Genomic DNA, 530 nt, shown 5'->3' on the forward strand with positions numbered 1-530 from the left:
TCCCCACACCTTTGCCCCAACCCTCCCATCCCCCAACCTTCTGCCTCGATCCCCAATACCCCTACCTTGTACCCCAATCCTCCCATGCCCTTATAACCCCACCCTTTTGCCCCAATCTCCCCTACCCTCGTCCCCCCCCCCCCCAACCCCCAGCTTTATGGTTATGGAGGAACCGCCTCGTGCATCACCCAGGGCGTCGCTTGAACCATAAAGAAGTCTCCTTATAAAAGTGTCTTGATCATGAAACGGCCCATAATGTTGGTGCTCTTATGAAAACCACTACACTTACTACCCCTTTTATCGGCCTTTGTAATGGGCGCTGTTGATATGGATGGGCATGGCGTAATATGGAGTGGTAGTAGAATGCGTAAGTTTGTGTCAGTTTTTTTTTTTTTTTTTTTTTTTTGGGGGGGGGGGAGGTGTTTATGTGTCTGGTTTGTGTGTTTTATTGTTTGTCTGTCTTTTGGATTGATTTTTATAAGTCTCTATATTTTGTTTTCTTTTTCTTTAAACTTTAACTCTCTCTCTCT

At 45.8% G+C, this 530-nt stretch overlaps 1 protein-coding gene across 1 annotated transcript in view; it reads left to right on the plus strand.

The window, feature by feature from the left end:
• The first annotated feature begins 363 nt into the window (after window positions 1–363).
• Window positions 364–530, plus strand: part of LOC125040307 (complement decay-accelerating factor transmembrane isoform-like) — a 33,781-nt gene continuing 33,614 nt past the window's right edge. Inside the window, exon 1 of the mRNA XM_047634861.1 lies at window positions 364–367. Coding sequence (XP_047490817.1) covers window positions 364–367 — 4 coding nt within the window. The remainder of the gene's footprint in view (window positions 368–530) is intronic.

This window comes from Penaeus chinensis, chromosome 29 (assembly GCF_019202785.1).
Source record: "Penaeus chinensis breed Huanghai No. 1 chromosome 29, ASM1920278v2, whole genome shotgun sequence".
Lineage (NCBI taxonomy): Eukaryota > Metazoa > Arthropoda > Malacostraca > Decapoda > Penaeidae > Penaeus > Penaeus chinensis.